Here is a 22,479-nt window from a genome sequence, read left to right as displayed (position 1 = left end):
CCTCTCACTAGGAACTAGTGATCGTAAGTTCCTCTCAGACACCTGCAGATTCAGGTGAGGGTGACGCCACCTGGACCCCAGATGGGCCAAGCACTAGCAACAGGAGTGGGATGGCCTCTCCATCGCTTTGTGTTGCCTAGAAATTGATCTTAGTGACACCTGCAAAGGCGCCTTCAGAGATAAGCTGTAGCTTGTCCTCCCTACTGTCTGGAGGTGAATGTGTGCAAGTCCCGCAGGTTTTCCTATGTCATGAGTTTGGGTACAAGCATGCTGGCAGCCCTACCTCACCTGCCTGTGTGCCCCAGCTCCCTCTCCGGAGCTCCCCAAGAAAGAACATGAGGTCAGCCCTGTTGCGGGGCTCCCCAGACATGCAGGCCACTGAAAGGTGCCACTACAGCTACCTCCTCCAGCCACCCGCTCAGCCTCCAGAACACCTAGTTCAAAGGCTCCTCTGTTGCTGGGGAAGGAGGGGCTCAGCAGGCAAGTCCATGCAGGCCACAGCCTCCCTGGGCTACTGCGGGCCCTTGGCTGGCAGTCCCCTGTGGAGAGGTCCTGATGGGCCGGGTCCACCGCTGGAAGCCTTCCGCCTGCCCTTCTGTAAGATGAGCGAGTGGCACAAAGTGGGTGTCCCCTTCTTCCTGGATGTTTGCATCACTGGAGGCTCATTTTCTGCTGCAGGAATCATGAGGCCTCCCTCTGGGGAAGGAGGCCTCCTTCTAGGTCTCAGGCATGCCTGGATGGTGACATCATTTATTTCCAATGAGGGCTTAATCCAGAGTGAATGGGAAACAGCTGAAGAGGGAAAATGTGCCATGTCTAGACAACAAGCAATTTTCTGGGGTACCACGGGGGTCCAGAAAGACAGAAATGCCAGGGCTCAGGTGGAGACCTGCTGCATTCATCCACTCAAGGCACCTGCTCATGGGAGCGAGACTGGCGAGCCGGGGGCATTCTGCCTGAAGAACAGGGTTGGGAGGCAGGGGTGCTGGGGAGTGGTGTTCTTCCTGTGGTCCCAGAGCTTTCTTCAGGGGGACAGCCTCAGGGTGGGGAACTCAAGGTGAGAGATTTAAGACAGGGACAGGAGAGGCTTTCTTGAAAGAGCCTTTCTGCAGACGCGCCACGAGCCACAAGAATGCCTCAGCTCTCTGCATATGCAATTTCCTGGATACTGCAAGGATGTGAAGAAATCACAGGGGGGGAACCTGGACACAGAGAGAGGCAGGCAAGGGGCATTGGCCTGAGACGCCAGAAGTATGAGTGTGTTTTCTAAAATGGTTTTTTTGGGCTCGACTTTGTAACCTGCATTTATGCATTAGTCCTGCTGTTGCAAGATCCAGCTTCCCAGGAGAGCGCACTGCCAAGCACCAAGTGTGCTTTGGTAGATGAAAGCTGTGAGAGAGACTGGGTTGGAAGTCGACTCTGTAGCGGAGGGGCTGATGAAAGCGCACTTGAAGGGCAGCAGGGTGCACAAGCTAGCGTTCCAATTTACTCAGAACCCTCGGGTGACTGACACATGCCTGTAAAATTAAGCCTCCTCCTGGCCCATCAGGAGTGTGTTCACCGTGCATGCAAGCAAATTGTGTACACTTCCTGAGAGTTGACCTTCACTGGTCAGTAGCAGCACATATGAGTTAGGGGACAATACATTTAACATCATATACACACACGTAAGAGTGAGATCATTTTTTCTTTCTCTCTTATTATATAAATTTCAGTTGTGGAACATGATGTTTTGATATACATATAAATTGTGAAATGATTACTACAGGCAAGCAACTGAACATATCCATCGCCTTCCACATAACCTCTTGTGTGTGATTAGAGCACCTAAAATCTACTCCCTTAGCAAATCTTAAATACAACAGAGTATTATTAACCAAGTCCTCCCGCTGTGCTTTAGTAATCTAGGTGCATTCATCCCACATGACTGCAACTTTGTACCCTTTGACCATCATCTTCCCATTACCTGGCCTCCCCCACACCTGGTAACCAACATTCTACTCTCTGTTTCTGTGTATTCAGCTTTGTTTTATTCCATATATAAATGAGATCGTGCAACCTTCATTTTTCTGTGCCTGGGGTATTTTATTTAGCATAATGTTCTGCATATCCATCTATGTTGTTGGAAATGACAAGATTTTTCTCTTTTTTTTTTTTTTTTTTGAGACAAAGTCTTGCTCTGTCGCCCAGGCTGGGGTGCAGTGGCCGGATCTCAGCAAGCTCCGCCTCCCAGGTTCACGCCATTCTCCTGCCTCAGCCTCCCAAGTAACTGCCACCTCGCCCAGCTAGTTTTTTGTATTTTTAGTAGAGACGGGGTTTCACCGTGTTAGCCAGGATGGTCTCGATCTCCTGACCTCGTGATCCACCCGTCTCGGCCTCCCAAAGTGCTGGGATTACAGGCTTAAGCCACCGTGCCCGGCCAATTTTTCTCATTTTTAAGGCTAAATAATTTTCCATTGTGTATGTGTGTGTATCAAAATTTCTTTTCTATTCTGTTCTTTTTTTTTTTTCTTTTTTCTTTCTTTTTTTTTCTGAGATGGAGTCTCACACTGTCACCCAGGCTGGAATGCGATGGGGTGATCTCGGCTCACTGCAACCTCCACCTCCCAGGTTCAAATGATTCTCCTGCCTCAGCCCCCCGAGTAGCTGGGATTTCAGGCGCCCACCACTATGTCCAGTTAATTTTTGTATTTTTAGTAGAGATGGGGTTTCACCATGTTGGCCAGGCTGGTCTTGAACTCCTGACCTCGTGATCTGCTGCCTTGGCCTCCCAAAGTGCTGGTATTACAGGTGTGAGTCACCATGCCCAGCCCCAAATTTTTTTATCTAATCATCCATCAATAGACAGATTGTTTCCATATCTTGGGTGTTATGAATAATACTAGAATGAACTTTGAGGAAATCTTTGTTTTTTTTTTTCACATGTCCTAGGAAAGTGCCTTCCATTCATTAGTTATTAAATGAAAGAATGAGTGAGTGAATAGGTAAGCATACAGCCCTTTAAATAAGAAACCATTTCCTTTTGTAACATCTAGTTTGACCTTATAAAACCAGGATTTATCACGTAATTCTTAAAGACGATATAAATGAGAAACAAATCTGGTTTGGAAGCTAACTCTATTTTGCATAGCATAATTAGTCATGATTGACAGACAGTTCAGTCACTGTCTGTAAATGTTTGACAAGCTGATCATTTAGGAGGAGACATTCTTTCAACAGTAGCTACGATCCTTCAGAGAGAGAACAACTGCCTTTAGTAACAGAAATATGTCTTCCAATGTTGTTTTCCTTTCTCCACAGAAGACACATTAAAAGTATGATGGATGACCCTTGAGATTTATTTCTTTCTCAAAAATCATTCATCACACTTTTTAATACTTTTAATGTGCCTTCTGAAGATTTTCCACATACCAAGCTGCCTTCTGTAGCAGTAGAAGCAGGAAATAAGCTAAATTACCTTCTCCCACCTTTTCCTATCTATCGATGCAGGGGGAGAAGAAATCAGAACTGCTCAGGCACTGAATTCCTCCAAGTGTGCAGAAAAATACCATTTGTATTGATACCTGGTGCCATGAATTTAGTGGTTCTTTTCCACGCAGGTGCTCCTCTTGTACTTATGTCAAAGAGAAAACATAAAACTGTAGGAAAGTTGACGTTGGGTACAGAAAGGAAATAACATGACCTAGCTGTAGAGCCTCGTGTATAATGTCTTATTAATCACAGAAGAGGCGGGACTTGTCCATGGAGCTCTGCCTCTGGCCACACCTGAGGATCTGCAGATGCCCCGGGCTCCTGAACTCTGTGTGAGGCGGAGGCAGTGCCCAGGGCCGCATACCTCATGAGGTGGTGCTGATGCAGCACTCAGACTGTCCAAGCAAGCAGGCGGGTTAGGAGGGAGCACCTGTGCAGGGCAGTGCAAGGGAAGCGGGCTCCTGTCACTCACGTCAGGAAGGGGACACCTGCTGAAGGATGTGAGTGAAACTCAGTCTTTACTTACATGCAGTTCAATGGTCCCAGGATTGTTTCTGCCTCTTTTTACCTAGTCCCACTTTAACCTGTCCATCCGGAAGCAGTTTCTGGTTAAAGGAGTATAGCTTTTCATGTTTTTTCTCAGCATTTTTTTTTTTTTCCAGACTGAGGGAGCCCCATCCTCAAGTCGTATTTCTATTTCTTAGCTGTTGTTAACCCAGTGAGACTAATCCAGGCATCGGACTCACATTTCAGCAAGAATAACAGTTCTTTGTGTTGGCGGAGGTGGGGGGCTGTGGGAGCGCATATGCTTTAAGTCACTGGGAAGAACATTTAACTTGCTCTCAGAAAACTTCATCTGTTTAAAGTCCTAGCCTCATTCATGTCCTCATGTATACCACCTGTGATGTGTTTAAGTTTTCCCTTTGAGGCAGAGGAAGAGTGCTTTCATTTTCTTTCTTTGTTTTTTTTCTGTTTCTAATGTATTTTTAAATTGTGTATAATATATATAACATAAGATATATTATTGAACAATTTTTAAACATACCATTTAGTAACATTAAGTACATTTGCAGTGTTGTGCGACCATCGCCACCATCTATCTCCAGAGTGTTTTTCATTTTCCCAAACAGCAACTCTGTCTCCATGAAACACTCACTCCCCATCCTCCCTCTCCCCAGCCCCAGGTCCCCATTGTGCTGCTTCCTATTTCTATGAATTGGCCTATTCCAGGGACCCCGTGTGAGTGGAGTCACACAATATCTGTCCCTCTGTGTCTGGCTTCTTGCCCCTGGCATTGTGCCCTCGGGTGTTCCTTTTCTTCTGGATGCCCCAGTCCCTTTGCAGCAGGTGAGCCTCGGATTGCCCTGCGTTTTTCCAGCCAGTGGCAAGCAGCCCTTGTTAACTGCCTCTCTGTCATCGTCTGCCGTGACTCTGTACCTCAAAGGGGAGAGATGCGTTAGAAGTAACGTGTGACGGCTTGAGGCTGCCCTGACCTGCCTCTGCTGTTGACTGCGTGGATGGGCCGGTTCATCTCGAGGCTCCACGTCAATTTCCAGTCACTAATAGTTATTCCCAGCCTGCATTTTAATGACCCTTACAAGAGCCAGGGTCAACGGGAACAGTGTGTTCAGAGAACTGGCTTTTTAAGTCTCATTACTCATTGGTATTGAATGCCAAAATGTCCAAGTCAGTTTTATTTCCAGTGAATTGTGTGATTTTAACGGGATATCTGAAATACTCGATGTTTACCCATGTGATACAAACACCTCAATAAAAAGTGGAGAAAAACAATGGGTGGTCCATGTTTGTTTCATATGTAGTGTTTTTTCCGTCTTAGTCTCCAGCTGGCTGTTGAGAATCTCATATGAGCGGCCGAATGTGCTGCCATTTTATTCCTGATGTTTTGAGAATGTCATCACTTGATTCCTCACAGCATTTTGCAATTTCTTCTGAGAAATTTCCAAGAAATTTATTATAAGTAAAGAGTATATAAATCTGTGAGCCACCCAGGCAAGGAGTTAGCCATAGTTAACTAGTAGTCTAGTCAGGTTGACTTGTAATTCCAACCAAATGACAAACACAATGATGTTATCAGGCATGAAACAGTACTAAAGCACCTGTTCACAGTTTAATGTGATTTGAAAAATGTAATTCTGATGTGTTTTAAATTGCCTGAGAAATGTAAAATTGTAAGTAAACTAAAAATATGCAGTGTTCCTTAGCATTTTATTTAGGAAGTTTTGTTCAGAATGATGACATCATTGTCCCAATTATGACAAAGGATGTAGAAAATTAAATTGGGTCCAGAGAAGAGCTCCCTAAATCGTTATGATGCTAAAAATATTTTCAGTGGAGAAAGGTGGGGTAGTTTTACCTGGAAGGAATGTGGGCAAGGGATTGGTAACTCTCTTGAGTGTTTGACTGGCTACAATTAGGGAATGATATGAGTTTGTTACTTTAAAATGCAAAGAAGACAAAGGAAGGGAAGTTGATTCAAAATTGTAGTATGATTTTAGACAGAATGAAGAGTTTCTTGAATTTACGGGGAGTTGATATTAATAACTACTAGAAAGACGTAGCAGAAGTGGATTAGGAAACGTGTGTGGTGATTGGAGTTGTCTCTTGTTCTTCAAGTTCAACCATCAAAACCTCCTTGCAAGACACATTTTTCACAAAGTAAACTACTCATTTATTGTATGTCAAGAATGCAACACTTCATTTTACCTAGTTTTTTGCCCATATGGTGATATAATCAAGAAGTTTTTGTTAATTATTTTAAGATCCTTGGCACTTAAGACTAGTAACCCATCAAGCTAAACAGTCTCCTTTTCTTTGCCATTTGTTGATTTTTTTAATATTTAAATCAATTGAATTTTTGGTCTATCAGATCTAAATCTAAATCTGTACCCTTTTGGAGCCTGATGTTTGTCAAGCAATTATTCCATTCTTTTTTTTTCTAATCCCTGATATAATTTTTTCCAAAATATTAGCACATTTGTAGTTCATCCAGGGATGTGACAATTTTTACAAGTTCTTTCATCATACATAAAGAAATCTACTATATTTCTTTGATGCTTAAATCAGCATTTTGCCAAATTTAATCAAATTATATAATGGGCAGAAATACTGTATCTCATATCTCTGTAGACTATGAGAGGAATGTTCCCAAGAGTAGACTAAATAAATGTCTTCTTATCTATCCAAATTAATTAGTTTAGGTATTTGACAAGAACTATGTGGTCCAAGGAAATAACTCAATAGAAACAAACAAAAGCAACCGTAGAAACTATAAGGAAGTTTCACTTTTTAAACCTTGCATATGTCTGGTTAACCCTATGCAGAAAACACAAGTTGTTCAATAGGTGTATAGATGAGATTAATTTCTTTCAGTAAAAGGAATGGGCTGAAGTCATGATTCTCTGGTTTGTTTCCAGAACATTCCTCTGACCCTTAGCCACATGACAGAAAAGTGGCTGATCCTTGGGTATTTAGTCTGGGTGCAGCTTCTGTAGGACAGAGAGTGAGCGAGCGAGAGAGGATGAGAGAGAGAGAGAGACAAATGTCTCCTGCCTTGCTAACAGGTTGATGCTGTCCTTCTGATGCTTATACTGGTGACCATTACATAAGAGCTAATTATTTTCTCAGCATTACCTTTCTGTTTTTTAGTAAAAATCCCCTTTCCAGCAGTCCTGAGAACATCTGTCCTTTTAAATTTTTCACCCCTTACGATCTGAGTTGCCAAGCACTCACAAATAATAGATACAAATGTCGAGGCTGGTGATTGCATTTTGCCCATAAAATTAATTTTCATTCTAAACATCAAAAATTCATAGGACCATATTGACTCATTTAATGTTTGAGCCACGATGGCAAAGGTACTAGGGGAAAAAAACATTCTGAAGGCTCCGATTTGATGGTAGAGAGTTGAATGTATACATGGTGATACCGGCTTCAAAGGCGATATCGGTTTCAAATGTAATTCTAACCACTCCCTCTGCCCAGAGCTTTGTGTACTTTTAATTTACTGTTTGATAGAGGTGCCTCTAATTTCTTTAATGTGAATTTTGAAGTTCTGGAATTCTCTATTGAATGTATAGAACAATAAATCGTTAATGACTTATTCAATAGAAATTCCCAAGTCCACACGAGCAATCCTGTTTACTGTGCATAAGGAACACAGAATTCATAAAGTTAGTACCCACCTGCTAGTTATTTCATCTAATGTGCACTAATTCATTGAAAACAAACCTTCTCTTTGCAGTTTTTCCTGAGTGACTCAGAGGAAACAATCCCTCCAACTGCCAATGCAACAAACACAAGCTTTTCAGCCTCAAATAATCAGGCGGCGATTCTGCGTGCGCAAAATTTATTTTTCCTCCCGGTAAGAACATTGCAATTATGACTGCATTGGTGGCTCTCCTGTATGCTCGTAGTCTGGATTAACATATATCCTTTTTAAGTTTCAGATGTGTTCTAGACTTTGCATTTCCTCTCTGGTATCAATCCCTGAGTGGTCCTGAATGTACAAATGTCAGCCTCTGCTAGAAGTCCGGGCCCTTGGGAACTGCTAAACTTACATCTGAAAAACTTACAATGTTATTGTGATGCTTTCACCGGTAATATTTGCCTTCTTCTCTTAACCACTACAGCACTTCTAGCATATTTCCTACCATATGGCGTTCAATTATAAGGCACCATGTTTCTGGGTTTCTCACTTAGAGACATTGCCAATTGCTCCAGTGAATTAATATTATCCCCCTTAAAGCTGTGATAAAACTACCCACATCTCATTTTCTTCCCTCTTCTTTGGCAGCATACGTTGCCCAGTGATTCTGTTCCCCAGTAATTCTTGCTAACCGACTCATCTTAACCAGTATCACAAAGGACCTAGGTTGAAACTTCAAAACGTATTAACACATTAGTCTTCCAAGTGGAGAGTTAAGTCAGTTATTTACTGCTTAACAACTTTGTTCTTCCATACATCGTTTGTGAAAAAAAAAAAAAAGTGTTGATACTCTCCTTTTCACTTTCCGAATAATTATCTGGAAGTAGTGCAGATTGTGCTTGTTTAGTTTCCGTCTCAAATAATCGGTTTTGAGAATGGTAAGTGAACTATTTTGGGGACTGAAATTGATCATTTAATATGTATGCTTTCAAAATTCCCTACCAAAATTTTTAACTCCATTAGCTATGGCAATAAAGTGGATTTATTTTCCTATTCCTCCTTCTCTGATTTTCTTCCTTGATATTTTGCTCTGTTCTTTTTTCCCCTCCCATCATTTCACTTCTTGGGAAGCTCACAGCTCCATGCACAGATAGAAGTGGCTTCTGGTGTTCTTTCCTGAAGGCTTCTGAAGCCTTGACTACGTCATGGGCAAGATGGCCCAGGTGCAAAAGCAGTGTCCCTGTGGGCTTGGGAAGAGGGGGTGGGATAGGTTCATCCCTTACCCAGGAGATCCTACCCTTCAAATGAGGTGTTATCATAAACTCCAGTGAGGACTAGGTGTTGACTTCTCTATTTAGTTATGTGAAAAGTGAAAACCTGGAGTCATCGTGAGAGTCTGTTGAATGTAGTCTCACTGTGGGCTATTTGTGGGCCATTTGGAGCTCTCTTTTTTAGAGAAATGTTTAAATTAATGGTGTGGCCTGCCTCTTCCTCCTTGATCCAATGGTGTTGGCATTCGTATGATCCACAGGCTGGATGTTGGGAAGAGAGCGCACCGACCAAGCAGTCCCCCTTTCGCATTCACGTGGCACTTTAAAATTTTAACATGAAGATGTTTTTTTGACAGGAAAAAAAATGTATAGCTGCAATATTTTTTTAAATCTCTCCTTCCACTATGTTTGAGCCAAACAACTCGCCACACTTGGCATCACTAAAAGAATAAGGAAATCATTATGAATTTCATTTAGGTAAATCTGTATAATATCTTATTTGCAGTCAAAGAAAATTATTAAAAACTTAAAGTGGGGAAAGGCAACATTTACTCAATCTTAAAAGATTCTGAAAAGCACACAATAGGTTCTCTAAAATCTAAGTGGGATTTAGTAAACAGCTACTATCTTTCCAATAATGAGGCCTTGAAGATCCTGGCCAGCGTTGCCAGGGAAGCCCCAGGTCTGCATGGACTGGCTGCACAGAAACCGCATTGTGAACTCATGGGTTTAGCAGTCCCCAATGAGCCTGGAGACATCCTGGCTTCCTCCCTAAAGGATCCCAGGGAACAGCAGAAAGGCCGTTTTGTGGGTGTGTGCCACACAGGCGTCATTTCTCTCAAATCCCATGTTATGTGATGCCTGAAGTTGCCCAGCAAGCTGAGAAGCATGCCCAGTTCACTGCTGGTGCTGGTATAAAGTGATATAACTCTTCTAAGTGGTAATTTCAATAATTATCACAAAGCACAAGACAGACACACTTTTTACCCTGTAATACTAATTTAGAAAATTAATTTTAAAAGTGAAAAAGTTTACCAAACACGTGTTCGTGCATGTGTTTATATAACATCAACAAAAGAAAGCAAAAGAAAGAAAACAACCTGAAAATTTGAAAATGCAAATTTTAAAATAAATTTTATTGTAACACAGGATAAGGTTATACTTAACTACCATATAAGACATTGTAAAAAAAAATTAATGACATATAAATGCATATTCATAATAAATTATTCATTGAAAAGTATGGTTTTAAAAAATACAAAACAGTATGATCTTAATTTTTTAAAACAATACTGCCAATAATAAGTAGAAAGAAAAAGACTGGAAACACATATATAAATAATGAATAGTGGCTAAAGTGGATGTTGGGGATTATCAGAGACCCTTATTTTTATAGATATCCTTTTGTATATTTCCCAGTCTTTAACGTCTGGCGTATTGTTTCTGTAGCAGGAAAACATAGGCCTTTCAAAATACCAAAATTAGCCATAAAGGATCTTTGCAGTATAAGTTGTTTGTACCACAGCAGGCACTTGGCATGCATTACGTCATTTCACCCAAAAATGATGCTGGTGAAGTAGGTATTATTGGGGTTCTTGTTTTGCAGGTGAAGAAGCTAAGACCCAGATACTTTAGTGTTAATAAATTACTCCCGATAGCGGTGGCGGTTACCTTTCTGTAAAATACAAGTTGGTTTGAATGATTATGTCAAAACTGGTAAACATTACTAGCAATCAGGTTACCAGTAAGTACACTCCAATAGAAGTCGGTTCAGAATCCTACTGCCGGAACCGCTGACCATCTGGAGCCTTCCCTGGTCGGCTAAACCGTGGGGCCAGGACAGGCTCCCAGCCTGGCATCTTGCACTGTTCTCTCCCACACGTCCCTGGATGGCTATTTGCAGGTTCCCAACCTACCTTTTTATGCCAGATCACCTCTTGCACAGCCTCCAAGCATTCTAGAAGGCCATTTTACAGAAATGGACTAAAAGTATACTTCCCATTAACATACATATTTTAGTAGATGTTCCTGAAATGTGAAAATAAAAAATGTAAAGCCTAAGAATGAATTTTGAAATGTGGAACCTTAGCATATTTTATAGGTGTTGATACATAGTTCAAAGGTTCAAACTGTGAGAACCTTTAAAATTTTACCCCAGGTCCCCACACACCAAACAATCCACATATACCCCTTGATACATACACACCCTCTTATAAGTGGTTCCTTATTCTGTTCTCTCATTCGATTAAGTTGAACTGGTTGATAATTTTCATTATAACAGTGGTTTTCAAGCATAATTTTAGAAACAGAGCTCTTTCAAAAACCAAAACTTAGAACTAAGACTTTAGTGTGTAGTAATAATAGCAGAATTTCCAAGCTTCTCATGGACTAGGCTGTTCTAAACTCTTTTGTTACTCAAGCATCATGAGACTTCTCCAAGATGGGTGTTATCATCATCTTTACTTTGAGCGACTCGTGGAGGACACAGGATTGCCTTGTTAAGGTCAGCTGCTTTGGGGAATCCGATGGGACAGGATCCCTGAATAAGAGCCTTGCCCCCGCCAGTTCCTGGGGCAATTTCCCTGGTTTTAAGGAGCAGTTTTAAAATACTCAAGACTATTGATTAAAGGGCTACTAGGTTATTAATGAGGGCTTCTCAAATTCTTTGTGAAGGCCCTTTTTTCATTTTGCTTTGTTTTGTGTTTTAATTTCTAATCTATGACAGACTAATGCTTTTGAAAAATGTAATGGTGAATTAACAGCAAAATGAACTAAAAAGGAAGCCATATGGAATGCAAGCTCATATTTCATTATATTCATCAGAAACAAGCTTACTCTGCCAAGTTTCTATCCACATTCTGTACCTGTCTTGCAGAACTCACTGCTGTACTTCGAGTGGTCTTGTTCTAAGCAACATAGAGCATTAATGTACCTTGTATCAGAGTCCTCAGACCTACCCTAAAGTAGATACTTAGTAACTTCTCTAAGGTGACAAGGGCAGAACTCTGCAGAAATAAGGTCTCCTTTCAGAGGGCATGCTACACCTCTCCTCCCTCTCAGATACTGCCTGTCCACCTGTTCACAGCTCTGTTGATTCTATCACTTTACTACGTTAACCCACATGGTCTCTTCTTTTCCTTTTCCTGTTCTCTGTGGTGGGAAGCCATGAGAGGCAGAAGAGTGGAGACCTGACATCAGGCAGTTGCAGCTAAGAAACTGTGCTTACCACACTCAGTGTTCCTTAAAATGCTGCCACCTGAAATGAAGAGTGGCCTTCACATTCCCATGCAAAGAAAGACTTTAACTCTCTGAAGAGTGACCTAGTTGGTGTGTAATCCAGTGTGAGGTATTGGTCTTCCGTTTGAAGCCACAGTGCCAGGTCGAAGTCCTTACTAATGGGATTTCTACTCATTCCTGCTTAGCTGCCTTCACTCAAGTGTGCCTCTTACAAAGAGAAAACCTGCCATATGATCACTGCAAACTGCTATTTCCAACTTTCCTTTCTTCCACAGGAACAGGACTGTTGAGTTAATGTCAGTAGCCTTCCACATAGCTTAATGTAGATGGCTTTAGCTGGGGAAATCAAAGGCAGAGCTCAAATGACAAAAGTAAGCAGCTCTTACCTGGCTTACTCAATGTGATGAAATTAAAATCGAGTAATTTAAAAGCTGGGCTATTTTAAAAGATAAGGTTTAAAAAAATCAATAGGATCTATGTGTTATTAAAAGTCTTAATTTTTTTTTTTTTTTTTTTTTTTTTTTTTTTTTTTTTTGGAGTGTTGTCTCTGTTCTAGGCATGCTGAGATAGTAACACAAACCTTGTTCACAGAAACCCCATGATGTAGCAAATAAAGCCTTTCTGAAGATGGCACCTGTTTCCCTGCAGCGAGTTCTTCCTGGCGTGCAGGACTCTGGGCTCTGTGCATTACTCTTTTATCTCTGTTGTTTTCAGTGACCTGTAAGGAGAATATGATTACCCTCGTTTTACAGTGTCATGCAGACACTGTGATACAAGCAAGTTAGGTCACTGGCCGCAGATAAGTGAGCTAATGAGCTAGTGAAGAGTTGAATTCAGAGCTATCCAAAGCCTATCTGAACGGTGCCTGCAGTGGTAAATGGTGAGGAAATGGTTCACCTGGGGCAGGCCTGCCTGCAGCTTGCTGTGCCCTAAGATGGACGATACCAGCTCGCTGGCTCCCACTTGGTTCTTCCACTTTCTTCTGGTGCCTGTCGAACTCCCGGGGGATTCATGACTCACCCTGGTCAAGGCTTTTGATTTAAATCCTTCTGTTTTAAATAGGCCCCTCTGACACACAATTTCTCTTTTAATAAAATGGCTGGGCTTCCTTATGCTTTTAACAGTTGTCTGTAATGATTTATATTATCTTAATGAATTAAAGAATTGAAAGGCCAAAAAAGATTCTATAGACTTTAACTTACATTTAAGGAATGTATAGGAGGCCACAGTGTTTTCATTTTCAAGAAATAAATAACATTGGCTTATAATGATGTGTCTTCCATGTAAGTTTTTTTTACAATTTTATTCCTAAAAAGTGGCAATATACATACTTATTTTTATTTATCATGCAAGGTTGGGTCAGAAAGCTTTGGATGATTTTTTTTTTTCTGAATTTAATGTATCCAGGCATTTACCCCTGGATCAAAGATAAGAAACAGGCCTCTGTTTTCATAGCCGGCTTATATATTGACCAAATGAGATTGGCGGTGGCCCCTGATTGTAATTGTTTCAGCATTTCTTAGAAGAGATCCTAAGGATTTGTCTGTTGTCCTTCCCTGTTTCAGTACTTTATCTACAGCTGTATTCTGGGACTGATATCCTGTTCTGTGTTCCTGCGGGTGAACTACGAGCTGAAGATGTTGATCATGATGGTGGCGTTGGTGGGCTACAACACCATCCTACTCCACACCCACGCCCACGTCCTGGGCGACTACAGCCAGGTCTTGTTTGAGAGGTGAGCTGCTGCCTCTTCCTTCTCTTACTTTAGTTCTTTCCTAGCATGTGGATAGCGTGAGTGTGTATTGAGTAAATGCAAGTTAGCGATGTCATTGTCATTGATAAATCATTCTGAGAAAATTTCTTTGAAGTGATGCCTCAGAAAGATGATATGTGTTTTTGTTGTAGGTTACATCTGATTATGTATTCTCAAACACACATAGAAGATTTGAAGTGGTTTCTAGAGAAGAACTGTGTTATAACCTGTACTATGTTGATAAAAGTAATCTAAGACTGTCCACCTCAGCACTATTGATATTTTGGACTAAATAATTCTCTGTGGGGGGCATTGTCCTGTGTGTAGTAAGTAGGGTGTTTAGTGACATCCCTCGCCTCTACCCACTGAATGCCAGTCGCAATCTCCAATGCCCCAAGTCATGACAACTGGAAATGTCTCTAGAAATTGCCAAGTGTCCTCAGGAAGGCAAAAAGGCCCTCAGTTCAAAGCAAGATATTGAAAAAATAAGTAGCTGTATTCACAATTTACAGTGTTATATTTCTCACTAGAGATTTTCTAAAATACTGTTATGGGGAAGAGGAACTATCAATCCTGAAAATTATTTGTTCTATGGAGAAATTGACTTCCAAGAAAATATATGATTGCTTTAGGTCTTTCAACTGTAAGGCTAGATGCAGCAAGAATGATTCTACCGGGTGCGCTCACTCAGGTTTATAACCTGTTTCCTGTTACCGAATTACTTCCGTATATGAATATATACGGAAGCTTATAATGAATATGTGTTTGAAAAACATTGTTTTAATCGTTATGATACTCTCCACATCACATCTCAAAACAAAACATTTTATAACAAGCGTTAGGTTTATTTCTGAACCCACCAGATGTCAAAGTATTTTCTAGAAGGACTTTGCACTGTCCTCCATCCTATTTCTATATTTATTTTAAAATAATATAAATGCCTTAAATATTTGCACTGATTTATTACTCCAGAAAGTTGTTTTGTGTTGATAGTACATGGCCACCTATTTCTCCACTGGAGACCTGGTGTTAGGAGTGGCAGTCATCACACTGTGTAGACACTTCTTAGCAATAAGAACCTTTGCAGAAGATGCAACCCATTCTTTTCACCTAATTTAATTTTTGTCATCCTCCACACAATGAAACTCTACGATCTGTAATCAAGCTTAAGGCAGTGAAGTTGCAAGACTGTATAATTATATTTATGATTCCTTAGCCAAAATGAGAATGGAAGTTAATTTTCCAATAAATTCTCAAAATTGCCAACTAAACATGCTTTACTATGGCTCTGCTGTATCCAGAAAGCCTGTGTTGTATTCCTAAATAAATGTAGCATTATTGATTTTCATACGCAGCTGATAACCCTACTAAGTTTCCCTTTATTAAATTTAAATCACCTGAATATTTTACACATCCGAAGCAAAAGAAGAAATCAGATTACCAAGTTCCTGGTGTGGAGAGAATTGCTTCTGGGGACCTCAGTGAGGCACTTGAGGAAACAGGCAATCTCTGAGTAGAACCCCCGCAGCAGGAGAGTAGTTATCAGGTTGAAGAAAAGGAGTATTACCTTTAGATCACATTCACTGTATTAAAGCTCTTTTGTGCTTGCAGCTCAGTTGTCTTTGCAATGACCTTGAAGCTAGGGAGACTGACTTGAGAAACCTCGGCGACTTGCCTTCACTTCCATCAGTAAAGCTAGCACCCTCCTTGGGAGCACGCGCCTGTCTCTCACTTCCTATTTTTAAAAAAAAATTTTGTGGTTACATAATAGGTATACATATTTATGGGATACATGAGATGTTTTCATACATCTTGCAATGTGAAATAATCGCATCATGGAGAATAAGATATCCATCCCCTCAAGCATTTATCCTTTGTGTTTCAAATAATCCAATTACACTTTTTACTTATTTATTTATCTGAGGCAGAATTTTGCTCTGTCGCTCAGACTGGAGTGCAGTGGCACAATCTCGGCTCACTGCAACCTCTGCCTCCTGGGTTCAAGCCATTATCCTGCCTCAGCCTCTCTAGTAGCTGGGATTACAGGTGCCTGCCACCATGCCCGGCTACTTTTTTACATATTTTTTTTTTTAGTAGAGACAGGGTTTCATCATGTTGGCCAGGCTGGTTTCAAACTCCTGGCCTCAAGTGATCTATCCACCTCAGCCTCCCAAAGTGTTGGGATCACAGGTATGAGCCACCGCGCCCGGCCTTAGTTATTTTCAAATGTACAATTAAGTTATTGTTGACTGTAGTCGCCTTGTTGTGCTATGAAATAGTAGGTCTTACTCATTATTTTTTCCCACTTCCTAATTTTGATCAGAAGTTCTGGCACTTCTTGAACTGATCCCTGAACAGGCTGCACAATATTCTCAGAAGCATCTTCTATGGAAAGATGAGTCTTACTGATGTAATAGCAGAAAAGCATAATACCTCAAAATCAATGAATATTCTATGATGTGCACTTAAAACTAACTCCCACTCTTAAAGTGGGAGTTTAGAAGCCCCCCAATTTCTCCAGCCTCATTGCCTGTTTTACATAACCCTGTGACTTGTGCCAGAGGTAAAACCAACCAATGTCAATGTTTTCCTTCTCTTTTCTGAGATCCAAGAACTTTTCCCCATCAAATAATTGACATCAGTTTTCTCATCCTTTGCCTTGCTTGTTGATGCTGACACACACTTCCCAATATGAAAGTGAGATCCTTTAAAAAAAAAAAAAAAAAAAAAACTGTGTAGTGTGGTGCCTTGAGAGTGAATATCACTTAATCCCAAAGCCACAGGTGTTCCTGAAGGCGGGAGCTAGCTCACAGGATGACCAGGCAGCACTGCCTTTTCTGATTGAGTCCGTCTGTGCCATTGAAGTCATAGCATTCAGTCCTATCCCTTTGGTGACCTGTCTCTGGGCACCACATTCTTGCCTTCTCTGTCCTGCTCTGGTCTTCTTTCTGGGACCCTTGCTTGACTATGGCAAGTCAGTGTCCTTGCTGTCCACCGAGGCCCCTAGACCTGCTCCTCATTGGCCTTGAGTGCTCCAATGACACTGTGATGGTTAATGTTAGGTGTCAACTTGATTGGATTGAAGGATGCCTAGATCGCTGATAAAGTATTGTTTCTGGGTGTGTGTGCAAGGGTGTTGCCAGAGGAGACTGACATTTGAGTTGGTGGACTGGGAGAGGAAAACCCACCCTCAGTGTGGTGGGCACCACCCAATCGGCTGCCAGCGCAGCCAGAACAAAGCAGGCGAAAGAAGGTGGGATAAGCTGGCTTGCTGGGTCTTCTGATTTCCATCTTTCTCCTGTGCTAGATGCTTCGTGCTCTTGAACATCAAACTCCAGGTTCTTTGGCTTTTGGACTCTGGGGCTTGTACAGCAGCATCTCCAGGGTTCTCAGTACAGAAGGCTATACTGTTGGTTTCCCTGGTTTTGAGGCTTTGGGACTTGGACTGAGCCTCTCCCAGCATCTCTCTTTTCCTGCTTTGCAGATGGCCTGTCATGGGGCTTCACTTTGCAATCCGGTGAGCCAATTCTCGGTAATAAACTCCCTTCTATATATACATACATCCTATTGGTTCTATCCCTCTGGAAAACCCTGACTAATACATAGACCTCCCTCAAGCTTCTGGCTTTCACCCCTCGGTGTGCCGGAGGACCAAACAGCTCCTCTGCCTGTTTCACCCAGGAAAGGTAGAAGGTACCCATCCTGGGTGAAGGGGACATGGCTTCTGTTGCCTGTTAGCCCCTTTTCTGATATACACATATGGGCCGAGGACTTTAACACACTGTCCTGAATCACGCAGAAGAGAAGATCTGAACCAAATACCATGGTTTATAACAGTACCTGGCATCTAGCACTCAACAAAAATCTGTTGAATGAATGAACAAAAGCAGGTCATGCTCTCGAACAATGGGAAGAGCCTGACACTGGCTTCCTGAAATCTCTCGCCACACCTGCTTCCCTGAAGACAGAGTGTATCTCCAGATCACTGAGGATGTCTTTTAGTATCCACTTCAGGTTCTGTTTATATCTTTATATTTCAAAGGAAAGTTCAGGGAGGGCATCTCTGTTTAAAGGCAGTGCTGGCCATCTTCCTCTATACTTTGTCCTGCATGTGACTTCATCGTGGCTCCTGTGGCAGGGTCTTTTCAGAACCAACTTGACATTGCTCGTGGACGGCCAACAAGATATTACAAACCAATGGAGTTGGCAGAGGAGAAAGGAGAGGGATGCGCTAGAAAAACTTCGTATCGATGAATAATTAAGAAAATGGTATTTAAGACATTCTTACACATTCAAGAGTGTGAAGAGTAGACTTTTCAGGGGGAAAGAAAGACCACTCAGAGAAAGTGTGCCATTGAAAAGCCATTAGGAAGGAGGCCAGGAGTGTCCCGGTATTTAACGTGACCTGCTGGGGCGTGATTCAGATAAGTCGCCTCCTGCTGAAGGTAGCCCAGGAGGTTCTCAGCTGTTTTCTGTTCTTTGGTGTTCATAGCAGTCCTCAGTACTGTCTGTGAATGGATCAATAATGGTTGTGGTTCCTATTTGTGACACTGTCTCCCAAAGCCCTTAGCCAGAGCTGTTGAGACACCAGCTGCTCTTCAAGGTGATAGTGATATTAATAACAACGGATGTTGCTGGAAGCTGTTTTTGTCTCGAAGACACTTATCCTTCCCATGACAAAGGCTTGCTACTGAGTCTGCAAGAAGTTATCGGATTTTTCCTGAGTTGTTTTTTTTTTTCTTGCTGAACTGAAAAGTCTCAAGGGATCGGTGTTATTTCGCTTGGACCAAGCCATTATATTAACTCACCTGGTGGCTAGAAATGTACCTTTAATTCTAGAGACACATGGGACATAGAGAGCTTGAACAGAGCAGCTAACTAACAAGGATCCCCAAAGACCAATTAGTTCTGTGCTGTAACTTTAGCCCAGTGAAATAAATACTTTCTGGAAAGCACATAAATATGGAGTTTAAGCAGCAGTGATAGACAGTGCTTAGCCTTATCCAGAAGCTGTAGATGGCAACTGACTGAAATGTCTGCAAAAGTTTGCCTTCCCAGCCTTCCTATCAGGAAGAGCACTGGAGATGCCCGGACTTGCACCTGTCATTGAGATGCATGAACTAAGCATCTTCCTTGTGGCATTTTTCTGCTTTCCCTGATTTTCCAGTGTCTGGGAAATCCCAATGGCTGGAATTTGGGATATTGTGATGTATTTTGACAATGTCCTAATGAGGGATTGATTGATGATAAACTGAGGGAAAGTCTTTGGGAAGAACAAGAAAACCCATCCCTCACGGAAAAGGTCAGGAAGAGCTGCAGGCCTCGCTCTGGGGCAGATGGTCTGTGGATATTCCCAAGCACCTGAAATTGTTTTCATGTCTTTTCTTTAAAAGAAGGATATATTACAAATTTGCATTCCAAGCCATAATATAGTTAAGTGAATATTGAAAAGATTTTCGACTCCTTTCAGATTTACCATCTCAGCTTTCCCCACTCTGCCTGTTTCCTGCACCCTGTGTGATTTCGGAAAGCGAGGAGCACAGCATGCTTTTCTGTGCCTGATACCCACTCTCGGGCCAGCAGGGAGGGAAGCCATCCCAGTTGCATCACTTTAACAACAAAGCAAGTTGTCCTAGGGCTATGCAGGGTCTAACAAGCTCCTTTCCCTTCTGTAAAGAGCAACCATTAGTGAACTACTTCTCTATCTGACCTAAAACAGAAAATGTCCTGTGGTTTGGACTCATCTGCAGGAAGAAACTCGATATTTAGGCTCTTTTGTTTTGTTCTGTTTGATTTTAGAATGGGGGGAGGGATTCACAGGGCCTGTGGCATAGACTCCATAGAATGTGCAATGCTTCTCATCATCAGTTCTTCCATGTGATGCTAAAGCCACGGCCAGCCCGACCACATCAGATCGTGCTGAGGCAGCAGTGGTTTCCGACTAAAAATCACTCTTCTCCACAAAAGGAAACCACAACTGCATTAATCAGGACACATGATTGTCTCCACAGCAAAGGGCCAGCACTCCCAGTCCAACCCCCCTAACACACACTTCTGTCATCTCTTCTGACCTGCCACTGCCTCCGGAGCTCTTTTCTAAGCAGGAGCCTATTCCTTACTCTGTGGTTCTGCTGCAGCACCGCCATGTCTGGCTTGGCATTTATGGCCACTCTGAAAAAGCGGGAGCCTTTGAGCCATCTGTCCCTGGAGACTGTTGGGCCATCTTCACTGCAAGTTCATGTGGCATTCTGGTGCATCTGTGTCCAACCCAGGGAGGGGAGAATGCCCAGAAACCCCTTAGGGAAGATGAGCCATTTCCAAGCCAACAGTTGTTTCTCCACTCACTTACTCATTTTCACAACACACTTGTATGGAATGCCCTTGATACAGAGCATGGGAACCCTGGCTGAGCCATTGACCTCACACTTTACCAGCCTGCCACAGGCCAGGAGGAAGGTACTGCCTCAGTGACTCAAGCTTGGGAGAAGAGTCCAAAGAGGAAACCCACAGGATCTGCGACGAACACAGCAGGAGAGGGCACCGTGAAAGTAGACCGAGGGTGTCTCAGCAATTCCCTGCTGCTTCTCAAGCCAGAGTTGGTTGAAGATTTTCTGACAAGGCATGGGACTGACTTATTTTGCCTCATGCATCTTAACCTCAGATTAGTTTTCTGGGGTGTTTTGCCTTGTTTTACGCAGGACAATGTTGTCTTCTGGCTCTGTGATTGAGGTCCCAGTCCCTTGCTGAGTGAGGCTCAGTAAGCAGACTCGTCCTTGTGGCATTATCATTTCGGACAAGACATTTGCTTTTGGCATCATTTGACATTGATGATTCCTGAGGATTTGGGGGTCATTTGTGAACAAAGCCAGGTATTTTCTAATGTAATGGTGTAACCAGAGGCATGAAAAAAAGACAAAAGATAGATTAGCTGAAGACCATGAGGATATTGTATGGGTGAAGGGGAAGGAAGTCATTGTCTCCTTGTTAGTCTGGTCTTTATGAGTCGTGGCCCTCAGTGATCAGTGAACCGATTTTTTTATTTATCCCAGTTAGTGACCTGAGAAGATATGACTTTACCTCAGCTAGCCGCTGTTAACAACACAACAGAAATTAGGCTCCTTCGGGTACTTTTATTCTTAAAAATATTCACCCACAGAAATGTAAAGTTTTTGAAGGTAAGATAATGTTTGTGTCTACATGCCTGGACTGCTTTCCCTCCTGAGAATCATGAAAATGTCCTTTTTTACTCTATCTGAAGTGTTTGCCTTCAAGCTAGAGGCTGGTTCACTGAGCAATTCCTCCATCTCCCTCACCCAGTATATTGGGGTGTGTTGTTCTTTCGTACTCCTGAAACTTGACAAGCAAAGTGATTACTCCATTAACAACTTCAGGCGGAGGGCCAACTGCAGATGCCTGTGTGGCATGTGAGCATCTGAGTCCCCAGTGTCTGGTTTTTAGATATGAAAGGAAGTGTGTTCTATCACATTTTGGCTACCATTGTCATTGTGTTGGAAATCATAGTTACAAACTTTCTCAGTTATATTAGCTGTATCTTCCCTATTTCATAACTCAGTGATGGCACCACCCTAACACATGAGAGTCCAAAGTAGATATCATCCTTAAAACATAAAGGAGAGAGAAAGAAACAGAGAGGGAGGGGGAGAGAGAGAGCTCATACCCAACTAGCTGTGCAGCTCATATTTCTCTAAACCGCTGACCTGATTGGTGGGCTGAATTGTGTCCCCCAAAAGAAGATATAAAGCTTCAATCCCCAGTGTCTCAGAATGTGACCTTATTTGGAAATAGAATCATTGCAAGTGGAATTAGTTAAGATGAGGTCATGCTGAAGGAGGGTGACCCCTAATCCAGTGTAAGTGATGCCCTTCTAAGCAGATGGCCAGGTGAAGAGACAGACACGCAGGAATGCCATGTGATGATGAAGGCAGGAGTTGGAGCCACGTGGTGGCAAACTAAGAAAAGCCAGTGATGGCCAGCAAACCACCTGAAGTGAGAGCAAGGCAAGGAAGGATTCCCTAAGGGTTTCAGAAGGACAAGGCCCTGAGAACATCCTACTGTCAGACTTCTGGCCCCCAGAACTCTGAGATGATGCATTTCTGTTATTTTAAGTCACCTAGTTTATGCTACCTCATTATAGCAACTCTAGGAAATTAATTCAGAGATCAACACAGCTGACTACTCTGCCAGAAAGATGTCCTGGGATTTTACTGTACCTCTTCCTGTCTTCCACCATGCTCCATGCCCCTCCTTCTTCCCACCTTTCCCATGGTCACACAAAGACTGAGGAGATCTAGGAACCGATCTACAGTGGAGAAATAAGTCACTGAAACCATGGGGACCCTAACAGCATCCATCCACAGGTGGCCCACACAAGAGAGAAGGCCTTCAGTAGGAGTTGGCAGTTCTCTTTTGCTAACGGAATGAAAGAAGTCTTGAGAAATCCAAGTGAAATCCAAAAAAGCCAGATGGAGTTCCTAGTAGTTGTCAGAGAACTTCAGAAGAGAAAAAGGCAGCCGTGTACTGGTATGCCAGTTGGTTCTGTGGGCTGCTGGTGCCTCGTGATT

At 42.3% G+C, this 22,479-nt stretch overlaps 1 protein-coding gene across 2 annotated transcripts in view; it reads left to right on the top strand.

Annotated features, from left to right (window-relative positions):
• Positions 1–22,479, top strand: part of ADCY2 (adenylate cyclase 2) — a 437,129-nt gene that overhangs the window by 369,887 nt on the left and 44,763 nt on the right. For both annotated transcript variants that reach the window (XM_017884065.1, XM_017884064.1), the window contains 2 exons: positions 7,733–7,852; positions 13,710–13,879. In XM_017884065.1, coding sequence (XP_017739554.1) covers positions 7,733–7,852; positions 13,710–13,879 — 290 coding nt within the window. The remainder of the gene's footprint in view (positions 1–7,732; positions 7,853–13,709; positions 13,880–22,479) is intronic.

This window comes from Rhinopithecus bieti, unplaced genomic scaffold (assembly GCF_001698545.2).
Source record: "Rhinopithecus bieti isolate Rb0 unplaced genomic scaffold, ASM169854v2 scaffold_13112, whole genome shotgun sequence".
In the NCBI taxonomy this organism is placed as follows: Eukaryota; Metazoa; Chordata; class Mammalia; order Primates; family Cercopithecidae; genus Rhinopithecus; species Rhinopithecus bieti.
Note: the sequence above shows the minus strand (reverse complement) of the source record. Positions and strands in the feature narration are given on the sequence as shown.